At 38.2% G+C, this 22,197-nt stretch overlaps 1 protein-coding gene across 2 annotated transcripts in view; it reads right to left on the bottom strand.

Annotated features, from left to right (window-relative positions):
* Positions 1 to 238: 238 nt before the first annotated feature.
* The window catches only part of LOC125239763 (protein neuralized), a 64,870-nt gene continuing 42,911 nt past the window's right edge, over positions 239 to 22,197 (bottom strand). For both annotated transcript variants that reach the window (XM_048147433.1, XM_048147432.1), the window contains exons 2-4: positions 7,007 to 7,179; positions 5,571 to 6,668; positions 239 to 4,819 (exon numbers count right to left, since the gene is read on the bottom strand). In XM_048147433.1, coding sequence (XP_048003390.1) covers positions 4,409 to 4,819; positions 5,571 to 6,668; positions 7,007 to 7,179 — 1,682 coding nt within the window. In that variant the 3' untranslated portion in view covers positions 239 to 4,408. The remainder of the gene's footprint in view (positions 4,820 to 5,570; positions 6,669 to 7,006; positions 7,180 to 22,197) is intronic.

Genomic DNA, 22,197 nt, shown 5'->3' with positions numbered 1-22,197 from the left:
GTTTGCAACCGTTGCTTCATGTTTGAAAGTGGAATAAATATTGTCTTGTGTGAGACTTGGAACTAACGACCCCGGCGGGCAAGGGCTGTAGCGTAATATAGCCTATGGCGTCGGTGCGTTCCTTTTGCGACGCAATAAGCTATATCCTGCTACCATGCTTGCCCGTTTGGACCCAATGTATTTGTATATTGTTTTTAAAATCCAGGTATTATTGGGATAGGAAAGCAATACAAAAATATGTTCAATAATCATTTTTATTCGAAAACTTAATCTAACCAACATCGTAGCAAGAACGTAAAAATAAATAGACTAACGACTAGACGATAGCTGTACAGGCGAGAGCCCTAAATAATCATATCACATACACCGAGGTTTTCTAGTGCACAAACTTCCAAATAACAAAAAAAGCTAGATTTTTTCCATATGTCATCAGTCTTAAATAAAAATGCCTTAACCTTTTAACCGCTCATAATATTGCATGCAGCATGCTCGCTTTGCCCACAGCTAGAAGTCTTATTTATGAAACTTCGGCGAAATGAAAAAAAAAAAAAAAAAAAGAATTTCCTAAGCCACTCTAGAACCCTGTCTTATTGACACTGTGCTTTATTGTCTATAGAAGCCACTTTCACGTTTACTGTGAAAAGGTTCTACAGTGGCCTAGGCTTCAATTTGTTGACTGTGGTGTAAATTGTATATCGGATTACGGCAGTTAAAATGTAAAGCAAGATTGTTACTCCCTAGTACAGTCAACAAATAAGCTAATCTCAGTAAAACAGCTTAGCACCCCTTTGAACATGTATACAGTCAGTCAGGAATAATTATAGATGCGGATGGTGCCAAAAATATGTTTACATAACTTTTTTGGTCCCATATATCTATTTTATGGCCCTACTATGAATGTGTACACACAGCAGGTGTGCGCACTTTCATACTAACTCATAGATTAGATGCGTGCGACAAAAAAGACGCCGAGACGCCTGTTGTGTATACATATTTTAGAAACTTTCTCCGCAACTATATTTAATACCTTCTGTACAAGGATGCAAATCCAATGGCTTAGTTGACTGCACGTGGCTTCTCCAAACGACATAAATAATTTCTAATACTGTGGCATTTGAATGATTGAATCGAAATCGCAAAGTCTATAGTAGCCTTAAATTATATTTTGAAGTCTGTACATAGGAAAAGCCTTGGTCACACGATGGTGGTACATGTCCAAATGAAGGAAAACGAAGAAGTTTAGATCCTAACAACGAGAAAATCGAAGATAAATAAAGTTTAGTAATTTTGACAACCGTTTTATGGCCAGTACTGACGAGTTAGATTCTTTTTAATCATCACACTTTTTTTTACATCTGGTGCCGTAGCCGAATGGCATTTCTGCGACGCGAAACAGAAACGAAACGGAAAGATAGTCTGGCTCTGTCGCGCCAATATGCACGAGCGATAGAGATAGATATCTACGAACGTTTCGTTTTGTGAGCGTTTGTGCCATTATGCTACGCACTACTAGCTCTAAAAGTCTTACAGTTGGTAGTACTGATCACAAGTGTTGCCAAATAAAATAAAACAATTATAGAGAGAAATAAATTATTAAGTTATTAAATGACAGTCAGACATGTACCAGCATCTAAACATCTTATTATCAATTAATATTTACATATAATGCTAACTTATACAAAGATTTGGCTTGAAACTGTGTTATTGTAGTCGAAAACTGGTCACACTGATTTGGTATGTAGAATCGTCTTAATTATAGTATTGCCATACAAAAACATCTGAGACGGCGCAGTTATTTCTTGTGCTATAACTTTATAGGATTTTTTTAACAAAGATTTACTTTAATAATATTATTATAGATGTAAACTGGTCCTAGTTTATGGACGCTAGATTTTTTTTTGACAAACTGTCACCAACCCAGAAATATTTGTATTGTGAAACTCTATCATAATTCAGTCTCCGTAAACTTAGAACTCCACTGATTAAAAAATAATTAAATAAATTAAACATACAAATTAAATCAAATATAAAACTGGCTGAAAGTTTGGTCTACACAAAATTAATGGTAATCTAAAAATTAAGTGTGATTTTGCTCATTTTTTTAAATCAAAATGTCTAGTGAGTACAATCACACGAAGGAATGATTATTAAATATATGTACACGTTCAAAAGGATAGATATGTCAAAGTCTAGATATGTCAACTCAGTATTGCCATCAGGAAAATAATTTGAGCAAGAAAGGAATGATACCAATTGATTTTTTTAAAGCTTACGTGTTAACTATTGTCTTGAAGATAGTTTTAGGGTAAATTTTCCCGCACATTTTAGCACTGGCAATAATGCTCGGTAGCTTTTTATCTACTGGCAACTCCGCTATTCTGTCATGGCGCTTGGTTACTTCAAATGTCATTTTGACGTAAGCTAACGACACAAGACCGAACACTATCGTTTAAAAAAGTCAAATGTCTTTACCTCGACATTGGCAAAATTCACCTTGCTTAAATGAGGAGGCACACTCAAAGGTGACAGATGGCGCCACCCTATTAGTCCATACGTGAGAGCGAGAAGATGATATGTTTTTCTCTCTCTCACATATGAATGACAGTGACATGCCTAGATACTTGCACAGGCGCCTCCTGGCGGGATAAAAAGTCAGCGTGCCTTCTCATTAGCGAGTAAAAGCCATGACGGAAAAAAAGATAAGTAAAATTTACTATGAAGTTAGCTTTCGTCTTCTTTTAGAAATGTCATTTTGAAGTATTAATCTAGCTGCCAAAGAGAAAATTTACCGAAAAACCGTAAATAGGAACTCCTACCCACAGGCCATAGACCAACATTCACTAAAGTAAAATAAATATTATACTTAAAAATATTTTAAGCGGGTTACTCACGTATTAAGTCGATATAACGCTCGACATGTTTCGCTCCATTTCCGAGGAGCTTTTTCAAGAGTGGACCCCGCCTCTACACGTTGAGAGTGCGGCGCGCATCCGGAGCGAAATATGTCGAGCGTTATATCGACATAATACGCGAGTAACCCGCTTAAAATATTTTTTTAAATATGTCTGAGTCTCACGGGAGTTTTATAGTTAAATATTATACTTTTGTAAATGTAAATTAATGACCTTGGTAACAGAAACGATACGACCATAAATCATTAAATGCGATTATTATCTATCAATTTATAACCGGACGTACGTATTTTCGTAACCATGTTCTCTTTGCGCGTATCGGAACGGACCATAAAGAAAAAAGTTTGGTAGTCTATCGAAGATCATGAATTGACATTTTATTCATCAAATCAACTGATTAATCCATTAATCTATTAATTACTTAATATATTATCTGATTAAACGCTATTTTATGACTTGCAAACAATTTTTACTAAAAGTGTTGCCACATATTATTATGTAATAGTTTTTTTTTAATGTTTATTGTACGTTCCGACATACGCTAAGATGGTGAATAATGTAAGCTAGGAACACTATCTTCTTATTTTATTACCTAGCCGTTACTACCGCTTTGATACATACATATTTATATAATTCACATGTAATTTTATATGAAACCTTCATACAAATATTTTTTTCGTGTTGTGTCAAAACCTGTCTATTAGGAATAACTATTTGTGCATTTAAAATTATTTTTCTATACCATGATTATCAATTATTGTTTTTTTTTTAAATATTTTTTCCTAATTTAAATACATAGAAATTACATGTGAATCGTTATTCCATACATAACACTACTAAATATTGATTTGAATTAGCTACATTCAAGTTCCCTTTTTTTTAAAGTCTACATTTGACAGTCAATAAACAATAATCTTTCCACACTGGCAACACAAACTTTAAAAACAAATCATTCATAATTGGAAGGAACATTATATTTGATCTTGTCGATTTGACAGTTAGTTTTTTGAGTTGCCAGTATTGAGAAAAGTCTGTCGGTAATTTAAAAAATACTGGCAGTAAAAATGTTTTTTCTTTTCATACTGCCAGTACTTTTTGTACATTATTTTTTTCATAATCATAAAACAAAATCAATCGAAATAATAATTTTGACCGTATTAAGCAACTAATATACCAATAGTTACATTTTAGGTTTATATATTAGCTATTCCATTATCATAAATATTTTTGTCATATATCATAAGTCCAAATAGTACAACAGAACTCCAAAAACGCATTTCGAAGAAATGTAAAATTTTAGTGGACGAAATAAGGTGCAACGTCAAGTCATACTATACTAAGTGTCAGTGCCTTAACTAAAACTGACAGCTCGAGCCGTCAAACGCAAATGTCAAAATAAATAACGTCGTGATATTTGGCAATCTCTAAACCGAATAAGTACTAACGTCAGTTAAAAAAAATAACATTTTTTTCAACTGGCAACATCTAAAGTCGAATCAGGACTTATACGTACGGATGACGTCTTTGATCTGGGCTCTACAGAGCGGGCACTGACCGCCGCCTTTGCCCCGCCATTGCTGAACGGCACATCTGTAGCACATGCACATATGTCCGCACATGTATAGGACAGAATCTATCGGATTCTCGTAGCAGATCGTGCATTCTGTACCGGTGAGGTTTTGTCCTTCGCCGATGACGGAGTATATCGGTTGGTGGTGGCTCGGTTGCCTCGACGTTGAAGGTCGATCAGCGCGTTCAGGTTGTATATTAACGAGTTCGTTACAGCTGTTCTGAGTGGAGGAGCAAGAGTCGGGGGCGGCGCGGCGCGGGTAGGGCGGCGCGGGGGAGCACGCGGGGGGTGACATGGGGGTGAGGCTGGAGAGGCACAGTTGCGATGACTGGATTGGCTGGAAAGAGAAAAACACCGTTAAAAACTTACGCGATTGACTTTATAACTGATGAAAATAGTTTCTAAAGCCTCACCAGAAGTATATGACTACGCGCATACTATATATAGAACTGTCATCGCGTACATGATATACATCAGAATAATAGCACCCTCTTGACAAAAGTCATATATTTCTGGTCAGAATATAAGTTGATAAGGAGAAACAGACAGAGAAGGCTTAGTGACTATTTTTTTTTATAGGATAGGAGGCAAACGAGCAGACAAGTCACCTGATGGTAAGCGATCACTGCCGCTCATGAACACCCGAAACACCAGAGTATTAAGCAGGCAGAATTAATTATTTTAAACAGGGCCAAGGAGAGCTCTAAAAATCTCTTTACGATTCTCAAACTCGACTAAAAACTAGGTAGGTACATGTTTATATCATCAGCAGGGTTAGCACATGATTGGCGGAAGAGTATATCGCCGCGATGTACACTACCCGTCTTTATGTCATAAATACGATTAGAAAAAGACGTATGATCTATCACGCGGCAACCCTGTTGAAAAGTGTTCACTATAATACGAGTAAGTGAGTTAAGAAGGCCTGCCAGGGATTAACACAGGCGCCTATTATGAGGACTGCAGAAGACCGTGCGGAGTGGAGAGCTTTGGTGCGAAAAATAACGACCTCATGTGGTCGCGACTCTCAGCCATGAGGAACCGAGGAGGAAGTATAATACGAGTAATACAGATTTAGTCAAACTCACCTCAATATAATGCGCGCTGGCTAACGTCATCTGCTGATTAGCCGCGTTCTGAGCACCATTCTGAGGTGGCAAGCTCACCACCAGCACAGTCCCACCAGCACCAGTCTGTATTGGCTGCGCTGAGCCCGCCAGCACCCTCAACTGCTGCGGCGGCGTTTGAGCCGTCTGCGAACTCAACATCCTCACTTTCTGCGTCGCCCCGTATATATCCACGAATGCCCATAACCTTAATGTATGATCCACATGCATCACTGTTATAGGGTTTGATCCATTCCTGCTGACCCTAACTTCACCATCTAAGGTCAAAGTCACAGCGAGCTCATCGCCTCTGCGTAATCCGTTAGCAGCGTCTCTACGCACAACCCAGTATTCAGGTCGGTCTAATAATTGCTCAGCATCGTCAGGCAGATCGCAAGGTCTTAACGTAGCTGGATCGCAGGAGGTTAGACCGATAGCTAAACTACCAGCGTAGGCAGTTTCTGTAGATAAGATTTGGACGACAATAGTTTGCCCTGGACGCATAGGACGCGCTGTGAAGACATATCCTTGGCAGAATTCAGCCTCGATTCTGGCTGCAACTCCTCTGTCGTTTATAAACTGTACGTTCCTCCCTTTAGTCCTGTGTAGACTTAAAGGCACTAATGGGTTCTGATATCTAGGCTGAGGCAGTGGTTCCTCGACAGACAGCGATCGCATTGAAGATATAAGTCTATCTTCTTCTACAGGACTTTGATTCGGTCTTCTAACTTGGTTGGGGACTCTAGGGTCAGCAAATTGGACTGCTGTACAGTTTCCGTATACATCTACTAATGCCCAGAGGGGTGATCGAGTGTCTACTCCAGTGAAGAATAATCCTTTATCTTCTCCATTGACTCCGAAGTGTACATCTCCAGCAGAATTCACGTAGTAGTATAAAATGTTGTCTTTTTCGCAAAATCTCTCGCCCAAAGCCTTGGCCCAGTTGCCAGGCTTGTTGGTGAGATCCGGGCAGGCGTATTTAGGGAGAGAGTGGGATAAAGTCGTGGGGTCGTGGGTGGTGAAGCCGAAGCGGATGACACCGCTCCAGCTGTTGGAGATCTCTACGAAGCGGAGGCAGACCTGGAAAGAGAAACAGATTCTTGAGCACATTAAAAAAACACGTCTTCAAATCGAAGATTTTATTTATGAAAGGCAGTCTCCACATTCACATTCATTCGAAGAAGTTTTCGTCTACTGAGAAATTGCATTAATATTCTAATGAGATGGTTTTGGATATTATCATAGTGTTTAGCAGCATCAGGAATGGGATCTCACATAATCGATGGAATCCATGAAAATCGAAATATCTAGTATCTATTCGCGGATTAACAAAGTAATTTTAGAAGCTTTGACTCGTCGGGCAACCCTGGATACCCTGGTATCCAAATTCAGAAGTGGGATTAACAAGTATGACCTACCTTCTCATTGACCCTCACGGGCCTCGCGCTGAACGCGACGCCCTTGCAGAAGCTCTCGACTCGTCGTGCAACAGATCCGTCTCTGGATATCCTGATGTTCTCTCCGTGGACGCTGTGGAAGCCCAGCGGGGGCAGGTTGTTGGGGGCGCCACCGGTGCAGGAGGTGCGGGGCGCTGAAACAAAAGAAGGTAGTTAAGAATATGCTAGAAAGACTGACTAAGCTAACTTTGCACTTGGCAGTTCAAAATAAGGGCCATATTTGACGAAATTAGAACTAAACTTAGCGAGCACAGGTTTTTATTTTAAAAGCAGACGTTAGACATAGCGAGCAGTGTAGGCAGAGTTACATGGTTTAAAATTTCACGATTATTACACATTATAACTATAAACGGGACTTAATCGCGTATAATTAGAATTATATATTGAAACCTCTAAGGTTTCGGGGACGGCGTTGTCCCTTAGGTTTTTAAAATTACATTAAGAGCTGATTGATTTTAAATCGGTAAAAACGGTTCCTATTAGGTTACAAAGCGTAACAATATTCCACGCATTACCCTTTACTACGTCACCATTAACATCAGAGCGCTGTAGTCGCTCAATAATATCTAAACACCGCTATTGCCAAAGCGCTAGAGTGCGTGTTTAGACATTTCTGATGCCATAGGATTGTAGATATTTATGAAAGCGGGTAACAAGACTCCCCCCAATAGTTCACGCCATTGAACAGAGGAAACACGTGCAGGGGTGTTCCGCTTCCATGCTTGTGAGGGCTACTTGTTGCTTTTATGAAAAATATAGTCCGTATTAGAATAAAGAAAAGTTCATTTTGAAGTCAGAAAACCTCAGTACATTGTAGACGCTGTATAGTAATGGGGTAAAGTGGAAAATGTGTCTGATGTATAGTGAACCCATATGGGTATACGACTACATAGGTGTTTTTTATAGTTTAGAAGTGGATGTGGTGGAATTGGAAATGGTGGCATGACCTGTACTGTTTGTGCATGTTTGTTAGAGTTTAGGGTGAATGGCTATTGTATTGTATTGTATTGAAGGCTTAATGATCCATTATTCCAGTGGCGAAAGTGCGTTGGAGATGGTCGCAAGTTCGTCGATGATACCTGGTTTGCGGCACTTGCTGATAAAAAGAAAAGAAGACACCATAGCGAAACGTCGCATTTGCAAGCTTCCTTGTCCGCTATGTGGCAAAATATGTCGCTCTCGCATAGGTCTCTTTAGTCATCAAAAGCGATGTTTCTCGGACATTGCACCATAAATCGTCGGAAATAGACGCTAAGGCCAGTAAGTTATGATCCATAGTAGTATTATCTGTTACTATTATGAATATATACGGAGTTATATATGTCTTTGTTCACATTTTCGAACGCTAGTCATACCGCTTGACATCATTTCTGCACTCAAGCGTAGAGTCTAAAACAATATTTACTTAAGCCGAGTAACGGCGTTATCTTAGCTTTTTATAATAATTAGTCAAAACTCGTGTTCTTCACATAAGTGGACTAAAACAATAATAATAGTGTCGTTGAAGTCGACTGAGGGATATGGGTTCAAATGTGGTGTAGGCGAGAGGCTGGCAATGTCACTGCAATGAGTGCAAAGTCACAATTTCGTTTTCTATCAACCTCTTGCCAAGAGTGGCACTGAAACTTGAGTTGTTTCATGTGCTCCTACCCCTTTATGGGATACAGGCGTACGAATGTATGTGTATGTATTTTCATAGACATTTGACATTTATGACTTTACGAATACCATACAGTCAACATGGTCTAAGCCGTAAAACATTATCATAGTCAGAGTCACTAAGACGCTCCCCTGCGCCGGCGCGCCCCACAAGATGGCCACCTGCGTGGCAGATGCGCGCGCAGCTTGCCTCAATTACTCCGACTGTACTGTTTCGACCGATAGAATACCTAATATTCATAAGAAATAACAATATAAGAACTACAGTTACACCGGTCAAATCTTACATGAAAATCGGCTAAAAAAACAAAGTGTGATGTAAAGCTGGATTTTTGGTATGTTATTTGGAGTCCTTGGGGGAATGTAAGACTATGTTTTGCAAGCAAAAAATGCTAACTTCGTAATTTAAAAAAAAAAAAAAGTAAAAAAATCGGACTTTTTTTGGTTTTTATTTTTTTATTAAAAAACTATGCGTTTTTGGTCAAAAGTTGCTGTGTAATGTTGAAAGCGCATTAAATTTCAAACAGTTTGACATCTTTTTTATCAATGTCCGTCAAATAGTTTTCGAGATATGAAGCGTCAAAAAGGTTAATTTTTGACGCATTTATAAAATGTAGCGTTTTGCCAACATTTTTGGACAAATATCTGCAAAATACTTCATGATATGATATATATTGCAATACAACATTGTATAAATTTATTTTGCTTTAGTTTTAGTGCAAGTAAAAGTCAGTAAGAAGAATAGTTACTTTGGTAAACAAAAAAAATCTATAAATAGAGAAGCCAAGAGTCTGGTAGATTGGTTAAGGTATTAGTTTACGCTAAAAGTTTTAGGTTGAAAGTGTTATCTATTCGATCTTACTTTCTTTGATATCCGTTTATCTGATAAAATTGTCTAAGCTAACTTTGCATCGATTTGACTATTACTAATGAAGAAATAAAATACAGTAAAATTTTGAAGTTTAGTAAATTAATTTAATTTAATTTAATTTATTTATTATATCAGACAACAAAGGGCCCATAATGGTTAGTACTTATACATTATTGGATATTTTAAAAACTACCTGTTAGTATAACATATACAAAAAGTCGACACAATAATACAACAATAAAACACTCACCTAGTGGCCTAAATTAGAAAAATAAAACAGAATTAGTTACATTTTACTTTTTCCTTTTTGAGGGTCCTGGTTCTGCATCTTGATGGCACAACTCCTGTAGTGATAGAAAGTCCACTTGAGTTGTATTTGACCACCGATTGCTGTGGAATAAACTACGGGAACGGAAGCGCCCACGCCAATTATTAAGATACTGGAGAAGTGGTATTCCCAGCAGAAGAACGTAGTAAGATGGAAGTCAACTCTGTCCACAGCCAGCGGGCTAAACTGTGGCGTGAGACAAGGAGGCAGTATGTCTCCGGCTCTCTTCAGCGTGTACATGGATGGGCTGTCGCAGGCTTTGACCAGTACCGAGGTTGGCTGCTCCATCAATGGGCAAATGATAAATCACATCGCATATGCAGACGATAATATATGGTCCTACTAGCACCATCTGTGGGAGCTATGCGTAAGATACTTGCAGAATGCGAGAGATACGCCAGCCAGAATAACATGGAGATACAATCCGGACAAGTCTGAATTTATGCTCATGGAGGCAGCACATATGCCCACACATGTACCACCTCTTTTGCTTGATGGAGTTCAATTGCGGAGAGTACACGAAGTCAGATATCTTGGTCACATCTTGTCCAGTTTAAAAGACCAGGAGGACATAGAAAGGCAGAGGCGAGCCACCGCAGTAAGGGCAAACCTGTTGGCTAGAAGATTCGCCAAATGTAGTGACAACGCAAAACTAGTGACAGCGCAAAAAGACAGCTGTTCCTCAGTGTATACTGTCGAGTTATGGTCCGACTACACCTGCGCGGCGGTGAGAGACCTGCGCGTGCAATACAACACATACTATGTAGTCTATGTACTGATATTTCGTTAAACGGAGAATACTATGATTCGGGCACGTCCACGACAAACGACAACGCTCGTGAGATTGCATCGATGTTATTGACCCTCAGTGATATGCTTTAAAAACCAGTCCGTACAAGAACAATTTCGGAACAATCTGATTCAATTAATGAGGGTTTTCTACTCGTAAATATTTTTTTCCGCCAAGCGTCGATCCTGAGGTCTTTTTGACCGTAAACTTAACTAACTAAATAAATGTTGATTTGATATACGCAAATATGTGTCTGAGTAATACTTGAACAGCCCCCAAATAATCATAATTCATTCTCCGCTACACCTGTAAATATATGTAAACTATCCCATTTGGCCATTACCATCCACCGATTATTTCTGATCCAGTTATACTAGACTTACGATATAATCCTATTTTTTAAATAACTGGCACACTTTTGGGCTTAAATGAAAGCTAGTGAAATTTTCTACATTTTTATTTAACAATTTATGTAATAGCCTGAGTTGTTTTGCTGATATCTGTCTCAAAATATTAGCAAAATGAATATTTTCATAGAAAGGGGAAAAATGTTCTTTTTTTGACGCTTCATATCTCAAAAAATATTTGACGGACATTGATACAAAATATGTCAAACTGTTTGTAATTTAATGCGCTTTCAACATTACAAAGCAACTTTTGACCAAAAATGCATAGTTTTTTAATAAAACGGCAAATACCAAAAAAAGTCTGATTTTTTTACTTTTTTTTTTAAATTACGAAGTTAGCACACCATTTTTTTGCTTGCAAAATATAGTCCTACATTCCCCCAAGGACCCCAAATAACATACCAAAAATGCAGCTTTACATCACACTTTGTTTTTTTATTTCTCTTTTTGACCAGTGTAAGTAGTTTTTTGAATTTGGAGCTTTCTCTTGTTTTCGAAACTCACATATGTACTTGTACTAGTACGCAGGGATGTCTAATGATAGCAAGAAACACAACGCGTTTAGGATTTTTGATTTCGTTCTATTTACCGAAGAGCTTTAGTTTCTCTTCAGGTCTCATTTCTGAATCGATTTTCGTGAGTGAGCATATCTAGTCTATGGCTCGCTTTGGTTTTATAGACAAATCCATTCCAAATCTAAATAGATTAGGTAAAAAGAATATGTTAACATGGTGGATTTACAAAAAAACATATGAATATGAAACTCACGTACGTAGTATAGTGAAAGTTTAATATAAAAATCGTTCTAACACTTATCTAACAATGAATAACACTATAAACGCCCCAACTTAAGATAATACAAAAACTATGAGGGTACTCCAGCCAGGTGGCTGTCACAGAGGGGCGGCCATTTTGAATTTGGGCACATCCGGCGGAAGCAGATCGATCTCGGTCTTTCAATTTTGGGGGATGATTCGGAAATGGCGTAGGAGTCGGAAGTTGATAAAAAAAGGCGTGCGAATTGTGTATTTACTCAGTATGAGGTTCTTCAAAAAAGGATTGTACAAGTTTCTAATGGCGCATGTGACACCCCTTTAGTTGGCGTCCATAGGTTACGGTGACCGCTTTCCATCAGACGGGCCGTATGCCTGTTTGCCACCGACGTGGTACATATTAATAAAAACTTTATTGTAAAAAAAATATTGACCAATTCAAATTGATTTTGGTCTTTTTCGGAAAAGTGTACGAATCCATACTAATCCATACTAATATTATAAATGGGAAAGTGTGTGTGTCTGTTTGTTTGTCCGTCTTTCACGGCAACGGCGCGACGAATTGACGTGATTTTTAACCGACTTCAAAAAAGGAGGAGGTTCTCAATTCGACTGAATGTTTTTTTTTTTTTTGTATGTATGTTACTCGATATCTCCGAGAATCGTGGACCGATTTTCAAATTTTTTTTTTGATCGAACGGGTATAACCCCGAGATGGTCCCATTGACACCAAGTGAGATGATGGGATCTTGGAGAAATCGAGGGAACTCTTCAAATGTTATAGGCACATGTAATGTTTTTAGTGTATTTTTCAAAGGTACACCAGTATTTACGCCTGATGGTAATAATTTTATGTGGCTGAGCTGATGATGGAAGGTCAACTCCTCAATGGTTAGGAGTTAAAGGATAATTCTTTGACTACTGTACATATATTCGGACTGATACATATAATATCACTAGGAACCACTAAAAATCAACAAATAAATAAACTTTTTAACAAAAAATAAAACCGCCTTCAAAAATAAGCGCATTACAAAACACGGAGAAACTAAAAAGCAAAAAATAATAAACCTTTGAATTCAGATTTCTTATCGGATTGCAATAATCTAAACATCCAAATTATAAACAAATCAATTATTTTTGGAGTCGGGGCCAGTCTGGGTGGAGCAAACAGGAAATAACAAGGCGACGAACAGGTCTGGTACCGACTACAAAAATAATTGATTTGTTTATAATTTGGATGTTTAGATTATTGCAATCCGATAAGAAATCTGAATTCAAAGGTTTATTATTTTTTGCTTTTTAGTTTCTCCGTGTTTTGTAATGCGCTTATTTTTGAAGGCGGTTTTATTTTTAAGTTGAGATAGTTGAAGGGATGGAAAGTGACATAGGCTACTTTTTGTCTCTTTCTAACGCAAGCGAAGCCGCGGGCAAAAGCTCATTCTTCACTCCGTTTTGCCGTGAAAGACGGACAAACAAACAGACATACACTTTCCCATTTATAATGTTAGTATGGATACTTCGTTCCAATTAAGCAGCCATCCCCTTTGTGGCTACGCACCTGCGTTTTCACCTGTTCCTAAAGATCACTTGATAAACTGGTGTTAATGTCATTAAATGACTTTCACCAGGACATAACAGTAGAAAGGCTATGAAGTGCCAAAGAGAAATGTCAATATATCGCAACTCCAAGCATCTGTTTCTGTAAATCTAATTATAGACAGTCACGTGCTGTCAATTAATGGTGACAGGGTTGTAAATATTGACTAATCCCTTCGCCTAATTACTGGAGGGTAAGGGTGCGAATGTAGGGGAGTTTTGTATTATTAAACACGTAGATTTAGCTAGTAAAGCACCGCATTTTTATTACAATGCCACACATTTTTATACACAGAACTTAATTTATAAAATGAGTGCTAGAGCTTCGCTAAGAAATAAATTCAAGGAAATTAATATACTGACTGTGTACTCCCAATACATTTATGAAAATATTATTTACGTCCATAAACATAAAGATAACTTCAAAAGAAATTGCGACATTCATAACATCAATACCAGAAACAAGGACAAACTAGCAATGCCAACCACACGGTTACAAAAAATCAGGAACTCTTTCGTGGGTAACTGCGTACGGTTCTATAATAAACTGCCTAGTACTATAACTGAACTTCCATTACATAGACTGAAGAAATACGTAAAGAATAGATTAATGTGTAAGGCTTACTATAGCACTAAGGATTATATTAATGACAAAACCGCCTGGGACTGAGTTGACTTGCGCACTCTAAATACTAGCTAATACCGTTTATATAATATTTAATTGCCATATTATACTGTTGTATTGTATTATTTACTAATATAATTTCGTATAACTGTAATATAATTATTATTGTAATACTTATCTGTAATTCTTAAGCTGTAATTGTTAATATTTTGTATGACATGTCAAAAGTGCTTATTTAATTAAGCCTACTTGAATAAATATTTGAAATTGAAAATAAATTGAAATTAGAAGAAACAAATTCATATATTTGTATAGGGGCCGAGCGTGTCAAATTTTGTAATGAAGTTGATTCTTGCCTGTAATTTTAAATATGTCTCAGGCTCTTGATTGTTCATAATTTTTGTGTTGTTGCAATTGAATATCACGTAACGAGGCATTTTTTATGTTTTGGTTGACTTCAACTTACAAAAATTGACGCCCGAAAGCTGCAAGCTGCGAGTAAAGAAAAGACGGACAACTCAGTGGATTTCACTGAGTTCATTTGACACACGCTAAGTAGATACGTTTGCTTGATCTATGGTATATATGACATCTGTGTTTTTATACAAGAAACAAATAAGTTTTTTTTTAATATTATAAATGGGATTATTCTAACTGGCTCTGGGTTTAAGCTTTACGGAAAGCATAGTATTTCTTAATGGCGAAATCCTATAGAAAAAAAACATACTTACTCTAGACCTTCATGTAAGTAACTTTTTTTTAATATGGCAGAAACGAATTCATTGTGAAATTTTCGTTTTGAGCTAGCAAAGCGAAAACTACTTAAAAGCTCACACAGGCTATGAAGATTTTCTTTCGTCTTTAGTCAGAATAGTTTAGTTATTTGAAAACTGGTTGATTTTGAAAAAAAACCGCATAATCCACACATAATCCAAAAACGAGAAATATTTTCGAGCAGAGATAAGTATTTAAGTACCTAACTTGCGTTTTATTATCACACAAACCAGAATACAAAAAAAAAGAATATTTTTATTCGTTCAAAGTTCAACAGCCTAATTTCAACTATTATTTAACCGAATCGATTTTGCAATAATTGTCACTCAAGCCAAAACATTAATAGCAGTAACGAAACGTTCTGAGAAGCGCACGCGCAGCAAATGTCACCCCGTGCGTCATGGCGGCTTCCTGGTGCAATCCCTAGTCTAATTCTAGGACGTGACGTCAATGGACTGGTTTCAAAATAGAACCTTTGTTGTGCTAATCGTGGAACGAAACGCAACATACAAGGTGTAGTTGTAATTGTAATAAAAAATATATGTTATTTTTTTAACCTAATATATATGTTTTTTTTGACGTGTCGGTCTGTCTGTCTGTCTGTCTGTCTGTCTGTCTGTGGCATCGTAGCTCCCGAACGGATGAACCGATTTAAATTTCATTTTTTTTGTCTGAAAGCTGAGTTAGTTAGTCTAAACCGTGTCCCACTGGGCAAAGCCCTCCCTTGTTTTATTTCTTCTGATCCCGATAGCCGCCACAAAGTGTGTCCAGGTTTTGTTTACGTGTCATGAAATAAATGACAGTATGTCATTTATTTTGTTAGATTGTCACTTTTCTTAGCGTCACTTCGTCGTTTATGCTAAGCGGTTCGGAAGGTCTTGTCATTTTAAATTAGATAAAAATTTAATTTAGTAGTTGAAATAATTGTCTTTAATATAATTTTTAGGAATTTTAGGATATAAAACTGGTCAGATTTCACACGGTGTTTGTGAGTCATAAATGATAAAAATATGATGTTTATTATGATTTATGACACTCTATGACTTATCTTCTATTCTTAGTCGGTGCAGCGTTAGATAAAATGTATCCGAATTCCGAAACATCATAATTTTTATATCCGTTAAAACATCAAAAGAAAAAGCGGAAGTTTACTTTTCTAACTATAGAATCTAACCTCAACGGTCGAATAAGCTCCCCCTAGTGTAATTATAGAGAACTATCAGATTTCCTTTTTCGAAAAAGGAACTGCGGGTCGCCGGCGCATCGGCGCGCATCTCCGAGGGCATCGAGGCCTGTGATTGGTGGAGAGCTGGAGCGACCAATCAGGGAGTTGTATATGCATTGTCTTGTCGGGAAGTGACGCAATACTGTTTACATGACTTAACTATATTGAAATGTTGTGTTAGTCAAAGTGGTTCATGTTTTTTTTTAACTGATTGAAGATTTTTTTAATGAGATTTTTCTTTGAGTCTTCACTGAAAATTGTTGCATTGTTATTTGTTACTGAGCATTGTTCAGCCAATAGATTTTTGCCAAGAAAATGGCAACAACCTGTATATCTGACCAATTTAGTTTTATAGACAACTCGCCAACTAATGTAACTGTCTGTTAGAACATCTGTCAGCAATACAGTTACATACTGAACTACGTATTTATATATATTAACAACTCGTATATAACTAATATAAGGATCAAAAGTATTAAATTAGACTTGCGATGGTGTACTGTTTAAGAGTGTGAAATCTTTTTGTGATTAATAACGTAATGTATATTAAAAAAATGCGTATTGTAGGTTATTTTACTATCCTATCTCTACTGTCGCTACTAGAAGACATATTAAAATTAAATCTAATTTTATACGGTCACAGACTTTAATTGTTGAGCCACTTTTAGCTCATTTCATACTGGACACATCATACCTCATCTATCAAAAAAAAAAAACATTAGTGTAACGTGGTGTAACGTGTGGTGGCTTGGGTGTACTATGATCTAAATTCAAATTGCAAAAACTAGGACTTAAAAGGATATCTTGAACAATCGAACTGTCATTTCATTACGTCACACAAAAGCAAAGTTTCGTATGAGGGGGTGTATATTCTTAGCGCGAGGGTCCCTCCCTTGCAGCTGTGCCTGTGTCGAATCTCAAGGGGATTTATGTAATGAAAAGGCCATTGTCGCATTTGGCTCTTTGCGTTTATGCCAGCCTGGTACTTTGAAGACGAGATAGTTGAGTTTTTTTAAAAGGTTTATGCAATTTAGGTAATCTTAGATACAGTTTTTTTTTTTTTATTTTAATATCAGTTTGTTTTCCAATTGCCAATGCATGCAATTGCACTGAGACTTGAGTAGTTATTTTCATGTGCTCTGCATACCTCCCTTTGGGACACAGGCGTTATTCTATGTATGTATGTATGTTAATTTTCCAATTTCTAATAATTAATAAATGTGTATAGGACCAAATGTTTTGCATTATATATGCCGTCCAGAAATTGACACTTTAAAATCTCAAAGAATAATTGCCCAACTGTCGCGTGTCAATATGATAAAAAAAAATAAAAGACATAAGAATTTTTTTATGACATTACAAGACGCAAAAATAAATGGTCTCAATGAGGAGGCACGCTGACATTTTATCCCGCCAGGCGGCGCCTGCGCAAGTGCCTAGTACTGTCACTGTCATTCATATGTGTGAGAGAGAGAAAAAATCATCTTCTCGCTCTCACGTATGAAATTCTTTATCTGTGCAATGGACTAATAAGGTGGCGCCATCTGTCATAACCTTTGAGTGTGCCTCCTCATTTCCTTGACGATATAGAAGTAAATACTCTTTTCTCAAACATGCAATGAAATATTGTCTTTACGTTCCTTAAAATGGGCTGGGAAGTATCGCTTTTTGGGCGGAACAACTCGAGAGGACTGTAAAGGGATTTCATATTATTTTTTAGGCCTAGGCCTGCAAAGTAACTTTTTTTTTTAATTTCGACAACATTTTTTTATTTCATTGTATGTTTGAGAAAAGCACTATACATGCCTCGGCGTGAAAACGGATTCCCGGCCGCGTATCCCTATCCGCATATATACCCACTTGGCCGGAAATCCTCATTTTCCCGGCCTCTGATGTAATGTACTATTAAATTTGTCCTTGAGTTTATCTTCGGATTAAACTTAACCTGAAACTTAAATAACTTCTTACCCCAAATTAACCTAGAAACGCATTCAGGCGTGAAACAGCCCGACATCTGTGCCTATTAGAAGTAAATCGAATCCACCCCCCAGGGATGGAGGGCCTTACTGGGTTAACGATACCCTACCGAGTAGGCTTGTGCCGTTTCGTTCATTGATCGGAGCGCTCCGATCTCGTTCAATCGCTCCCACGAACTAGTTCGCTCTTTTAGGTCTTTGCTCATTTAGTTCAGCCAGACCAGCGACCACTGCGGTCGGAAAGATCAGAACGAATGGGACCGAATAGTGTCAAAATGATACGAATAGTCCACAGATAGTAACATTCCGGGTCGAAAGGTTGTAAGTAACCGAAGTTTAATATGAAAACTTGATGTTTTTGTGTTCCTCTGCTAAGTAGCTCTTGCTCTCGGTCGGCGCAGTCACACACTCGTTCTTGATCAAAACCACTCGCGCTCGCCGATCCTATACTGAACTAAATGAGCAAAGACCGATTCTTAGAGCACAAAAAGATTCAGTTCATTTCGGTCATTGATGGGATTTTATTCCTAACAGTTCATAGTTCGTGAACGACACAAGCCTACTACCGAGTCTCCCTTGTACTATATATATGAAATTTGTATATCCTTCCAGGCGTATAATAATATAATATACTTGTACAAGGACTAATTAAATTATACTTATTCAGCTTTGAAATTTTATAGAAATAAAATAAAGTTCCAAATTCAAAATCGGAAATTTTTATCTAAGAGAATATAACCACAAAATTAAAATTTTGAAAAAAACCCCCGACCGCGCCATAGTAGACCGATTTTCATGAATCATGGCTAAGAAAAGAACACTCCCGACTAACTCAGCTTTCAAACAAAAAAAAACTAAATCTAAATCGGTTCATCCGTTCGGGAGCTACGATGCCACAGACAGGCACACACACAGACAGACACGTCAAACTTATAACACCCCATCGTTTTTGCGTCGGGGGTTAATTACAAAATTGAATCGAACTAGATGCTATTTTTTGATCGTTCGTTCTTATTAAGTATGTGAAGCATAATATACAGTTATACAGTGGCAGTACTAAGTGATATTTTTACACACATTTTGGTTTCTTTATCACGAAAATCGATACCTAGGGCAAATTGCCCGTCAGCTAAGAACCGTAATACAAAACAAATGTTTTATATTCTGTTATACACCCTGTTTTTATTCAATTCCGTTAACTTTAAGGGAAGGTTCTTTAGATCAAATGCAATTAATTTCTCTAAGAAACTAGTGTCTTAACTCGTACGGTTTTCGAGTTATTAAAAAAATAATGACAATTACTGATCACGTGTGTGACAGCCTTTACCAATTCCTAGTGTTATTTGTTTTGACATGTGCCGTCAATCACTTGACACTAACTTGAATGCTATTATTAAGGGTCTCATTTATTATGTATATGAAAACGATGAAAATTTTTTTTGTCAATTAACTAAAAGTGGACATACATGGTGGTTCCTGATAATAAACCTATCGACGTGTCGAATTTAACGGAAAACAAAAAAAGCACAGTGTATACACTCTTACCTACTTGTAATATCCCTAAAACCGAAAAGTTCCTAAAACACAAGAAAGCGAGCATTACTAGTGAACATTCTGGATTATTTAATGTAATGCCTTGTCGGGCTTCGTAAGTCCTAAATCCTTGACCCGATGCCCGTCTGCCCCGTCTTAAATAAATAAGACAGCGGCCATTGCTACGAAACATCTTTGTATATAAGTTTTTGTACGATTGTTAGAATATTTGTGTGATAGTTGTCTTTTAACCCCCGACGCAAAAAAGACGGGGTGTTATAAGTTTGACGTGTCTGTCTGTCAGTTTGTGTGTGTCTGTCTGTGGCATCTTAGCTCCCGAACGGATGAACCGATTTAGATTTAGTTTCTTTTGTTTAAAAGCTGAATTAGTTGGCTTCGGTTTTTTTTTTTATTCTTAGAAGGGACTAGATATTATTGATATTACAGATGTAACGCATAGTTTTCCTTCGTGTTTTCCCGGAAACGTTCGTATTTGTCACGCTTCTTCAGTCAACGTCAGTCCTACTTGTACTGAGACTGCTGAAATAGCATGACGCTTTCGTACTTTTTTGTGAAAATACGGTGAAAAAAAAAAATTGGCACTACATCTATATCTATACGTCTATATTGTAACGAGAGTGGTACCACTATTAAGCAAGTCATTTTTCTTATTCAATAACATAATTCAATAACTATTCTAAGAATTTAATACTGTAAGTTCAATAACCTATTGTTAGTTGGATGCTACGTTACTTTATTATAAGTATGTTTTAATATTTTTACATTGTTTATATTATCATGAGCGCGTGCCCAGTTAAATATAGAATGTTGTTTCGTTGTTCAAAACTTTTAAAAACGGCCGCTTACAAATAGACCACATTTTTCGACAATTCTGTCAGCCCTAAAGTGCTTATTCGTTGGAGTGACGTCACGGACGGTAACACACACTGTTACGCTCGCGCTTTTTTGTTATCACAATAATAGTAATCTCACGATTTACCTTCATCTGCGCTGATCAATGTGTGCACTGGTGCCTCATTAGCCTGTGTTAGTGTGTGCGTTCTGCCGCGCACTGGGATAGTGCGTTTATAGTGCTTTTTATAGCTGTGTATCAAAGTGACATTTTACGTGTGGCGGGTAGATGTGAAATAACTTTATAAAATTTAAGACTCTGGTGCTACGGCTAGCGCCATCTAGTAACTCATATTGGAACTGTTGTGGTTGACTTACGATAAAGCCCCCTATTCACGTAGTGAGCGAAATGGTTGTCTGCGCTGCGGCATGCGGCAAGCCCATGGGCACGACGGGTGTCGCCAAATGCAGCTGTGGGCTGACTTTCCACAAAGTCTGTGTGAACATGGGCCCAAATGCCCGCGTTCCTGTTACTTGGGCTTGCCCGACGTGCAAGTCGGCCAGCTGTCGGCGCGACAACTCCGACAATACGCCTGTGAAGCAGAGTGTTGCCGACGAGGATGATGCGCCAGCTGACCAACAGCTGGATGTTGCGGAGCAGCTGTCCTTGCTTCGTATTGAGTTTGGGGCTGTGCGGAGCGAACTTGCGGGTTTGCGTGTCGAAGTGGCCAGCCTACACAGCACCTTGGGTGGCATCAATAGCCGCCTAGATACTCTGGAGGACAGGGTCAGGTGCCTGGAGGAGCGGCCTGAGGGTTCCGCCGGCAGCGAGTCGGATGGCCAGTCGTCGGCAGGAGTAGCGATGGAGCTTCAGCAGACGGTTGCGCGCCTGGAGCTGGAACTGAACGACCGCGATCAGGACGCGCTGCTCTCTGACCTCGATATTGGTCATATTCCGGAGGCAAAAGGGGAAAATGCTGTTCACACAGTTATCCTTGTCGCGGCCAAGTTAGGTGTCACATTGGAGCAACGGGACGTGGTGTTCGCCGAACGGGTTGGGGCAGTGAACAGGGGCGAGGAAGGAGCAGACTCTGGGGCTGGGGGCCGGCCGCGTCGTGTCGTCGTTAGGTTGGCGCAGCGACAACTGCGAGATGAATTGCTGCAGGCCGCCCGGGTGCGGCGCAATTTCACCTTTTCCGACGACAATTTTCCAAGCCCTCCGCGTCGCATCTTCATCAATGAGCGGCTCACCCGGACGAACCGCCTGCTATTCCATAAGGTTCGTGAGTCATGTAGGCAGCACCAGTGGAGGTTCTCATGGACAAGACGAGGCCGAATCTTTATTCGACAGGCAGAGGGAAAGTCCGCTCTTTCCATACGCTCCGAAGCAGACTTACATCGTGTTTTTGGTACGAGCTCTGTCTGAAGACTGGGCGGTTGAATGTAATTTCATTAAATCTAGTGTTGTACTGTGGCAAGGCAATGTTTTTTTGATTCGGTTATTTTTTCTTATGTTGGTAAATATGTTTTCACTTAATGCTCACTGTAATTGTCATACCTATTTTTGTAATCTGTGGTTTTTGTTGTCTACGTTAGGCTGGAATGTTATCTGTCAATGTCAAACTACTGTCATCTGTCAGGAAGATTCTTATCAAAAGTATGGGTAAAAAGAAAAAACTAAGAATAGGTTTGTACAATGCAGGTTCTCTCGGCACAAATCATGATGACTTTATAGCGGCT

Source organism: Leguminivora glycinivorella, chromosome 26, assembly GCF_023078275.1.
Source record: "Leguminivora glycinivorella isolate SPB_JAAS2020 chromosome 26, LegGlyc_1.1, whole genome shotgun sequence".
In the NCBI taxonomy this organism is placed as follows: domain Eukaryota; kingdom Metazoa; phylum Arthropoda; class Insecta; order Lepidoptera; family Tortricidae; genus Leguminivora; species Leguminivora glycinivorella.
The sequence above is the reverse complement of the archived record's forward strand: the minus strand, read 5'-3'. Positions and strand labels throughout refer to the sequence as shown.